This window comes from Trichomycterus rosablanca, chromosome 6 (genome assembly GCF_030014385.1).
Source record: "Trichomycterus rosablanca isolate fTriRos1 chromosome 6, fTriRos1.hap1, whole genome shotgun sequence".
Taxonomy (NCBI): Eukaryota; Metazoa; Chordata; class Actinopteri; order Siluriformes; family Trichomycteridae; genus Trichomycterus; species Trichomycterus rosablanca.
This window is the reverse complement of record NC_085993.1, coordinates 67,501-70,000: the sequence shown is the minus strand read 5'-3', so window position 1 is coordinate 70,000 and position 2,500 is coordinate 67,501. Positions and strand designations below refer to the sequence as shown.

Here is a 2,500-nt window from a genome sequence, read left to right as displayed (position 1 = left end):
ATTTTTATTAGCTCTCATCCATGAAATATCAGACACTGGTTACAAAAATCTGCAATAAAACATTTTCTTTTTCATTTATTCCACTGTTACAGAATGTACGCTGATTATAAACCCTACATAATCAATACCCTATCGTTTATGGTAAAATTGTAGAATTTCACTCTAAACTATGATCGTGTTGTTTTGTGTATTCAGCAGTGATATTTTACAGTTTTCAGAATGTTGGAAATGAATTATGAAGTATGTAAACTAATAAAGATGTTCGAATAAATGCTGAGGTGCTTCTGTGGACCATCAGTACATTTTATATTTACCAGTGTTAAGGGGAGTATGAGGTATAAATCACCCGGCTGGTGCTGGTGTGGTGAATCTATTTTTGGTATTTGGTGAGTTGGTGTGAATTGTGAACCTGCAGCTCTCACAAATCATAAATAGTTTTTACAACAGTACAAACCATGATGGTGCTATTTTAATTTAATATGAATTTTACCAGCTTTCATGTAAACTGAACTGAACCTGAGAAAACAAAAGACTGAGAGATAAACCCAAAATAAAATGATTAGCTTGTTCCATTACCCAGCGCTCCCCAGCTTTTTTTGCACACCAGACCGGTTTCATATAAGATATAATTTCACGGACCGGCGGGGGCGGGAGGATTTAAAATAGACTAACAATAGACTGGAAGATCAGTGTGAATCCTGAGCTTTTTTTCGATGCAGCGAGACGCTGCTCCCACCTAGTGGTGATAAGAGACAGTAACACCCGAGAGTGTTGGAAATGTAATTGCTCTTGTAGCGTCTCTAATTATTCTTTCTGTGCAGCCAGGTTATAAATGACCCAAGGACCGGTACCGGTCTGTGGCCCGGTGGTTGGGGACCACTGCTCTAACCAATTCTATTCTTTAGTGTAAGATTAATGTTGAAAAGAAAAAGTTAGATGTTTATTTCTGGACTGGACAGTTTTGTAGGAGAGCTGATGGACAGAATTACATTTTCTTCTCTGTTCTACACAAATAGTTATTTGGAGTCTAACTGGCTGATTCACGATTACATTAACATGTGCTTCGTCAAATAATGTATAATGAAGAACATTTTTACTTATAAATTAGTTTAAATTGTTTGTTCTCTCAGTTTAATAAAAATACATGCCAACAGTTGCTTTTCCTTGTGAACTTAATGCTAGAAACACAGTAACGATTCTACTGAGGTACTGTTCACAACTAAATCTATACATTTACTAACTTACAAAGAATAATGTATTGTTAAAATTGGGTTTACTTTATTTTAATCGCTTAAATTACAATTTGAATTGTACGACAATGTAAACATACATAACTGAACTGTAAGCCAGTAAACCGACTCACTGACTGATTCAGGAACCGATTCAAATGAATGATTCATTCAGAAAGCAGACATTACTAGTCGAGTGTGCAGGATGGATTAGGAAGGTTTGCAGTGTTCCCGGTTGAGCACACACAGAGCTGCAGTGCTGCTTATAACAACAACAACAACAACAACAACAGCTTTAAAACAGGTGAAATGACTTTTTATTCTGTTTTATTTTACACTAAATTCTTCTGTTTATATCTGCACTTGTAAATATATATTATCGATAGATCTGTTGGTGTAGGTACTTCAGTTCTGAGAATGTAATAGAGCTACAGGCTAGTTAGCTAATCACAGCCTCGCTACGTTTGACATTTCAGATAAACTTTATTGTTTTATTTATTCACTTTATTATATAATAATCTCAGTCTGTATCTGAGTGTTCGGGTTTATTCAACACAACTAATATACACGCTTGTGATCACTTTATTAGGAACACAGGCTGGAACCTCTAACACTGCTGGATTTAGTTCCATGTTGAGTGATTTTATCACGTGATCACAGCAGATTTATAACAGCACATTTACCCTGTTTACCCTGTTTTACCTCATCTTAAATGTTCTCAGTGGGACTCAGATCTGGTGACTGGGGAGGCCAGTGAAGCTCCCTGAACTCATTCTCATGTTGATGGAAGCAGGTTGAGATGTTCATGCTTTGTGATCTGGTGCATTTTCAGGCTGGATGTTCTACTATCAGATTTTTATTTGTGGTTATTAAGTGAAGCACGTGTTCATGTGGACCCAGACCATGCTGGACTGATATGTGGAGTTTTATGTGTGCCAATTGGGCCAGTAATAGCTCAATGGTTAAGGTACTGGACTAGTAAACAGAAGGTTGCCGGTTCAAGCCCCGCCACCACCAAGTTGCCACTGTTGGGTCCCTGAGCAAGGCCCTTAACCCTCAATTGCTCATCGTGTAAGTCGCTTTGGATAAAAGCTTCTGCTAAATGCTGAAAATGTAAATGTAAAATGCCAAGAAAACCTTCACACACACACCATCATCACCAACTGCACCATCATCATCATCCTGTGATTCTCTAAACGTGTTGATTTAATATTGTTTTAACACAATTAAAACATTTACACTGACTATATATTTGTGTGTGTGTGTGTGTG

General features: G+C 37.2%; 2 protein-coding genes across 2 annotated transcripts in view; both read left to right on the top strand.

Moving 5' to 3' along the window:
• The window catches only part of rasal3 (RAS protein activator like 3), a 24,588-nt gene extending 22,592 nt beyond the window's left edge, over nt 1-1,996 (top strand). Inside the window, exon 18 of the mRNA XM_062997121.1 lies at nt 1,952-1,996. Coding sequence (XP_062853191.1) covers nt 1,952-1,996 — 45 coding nt within the window. The remainder of the gene's footprint in view (nt 1-1,951) is intronic.
• The window catches only part of wiza (WIZ zinc finger a), an 8,010-nt gene continuing 6,961 nt past the window's right edge, over nt 1,452-2,500 (top strand). Inside the window, exon 1 of the mRNA XM_062996483.1 lies at nt 1,452-1,533. The gene's annotated coding sequence lies outside the window, so the exon portion shown is untranslated. The remainder of the gene's footprint in view (nt 1,534-2,500) is intronic.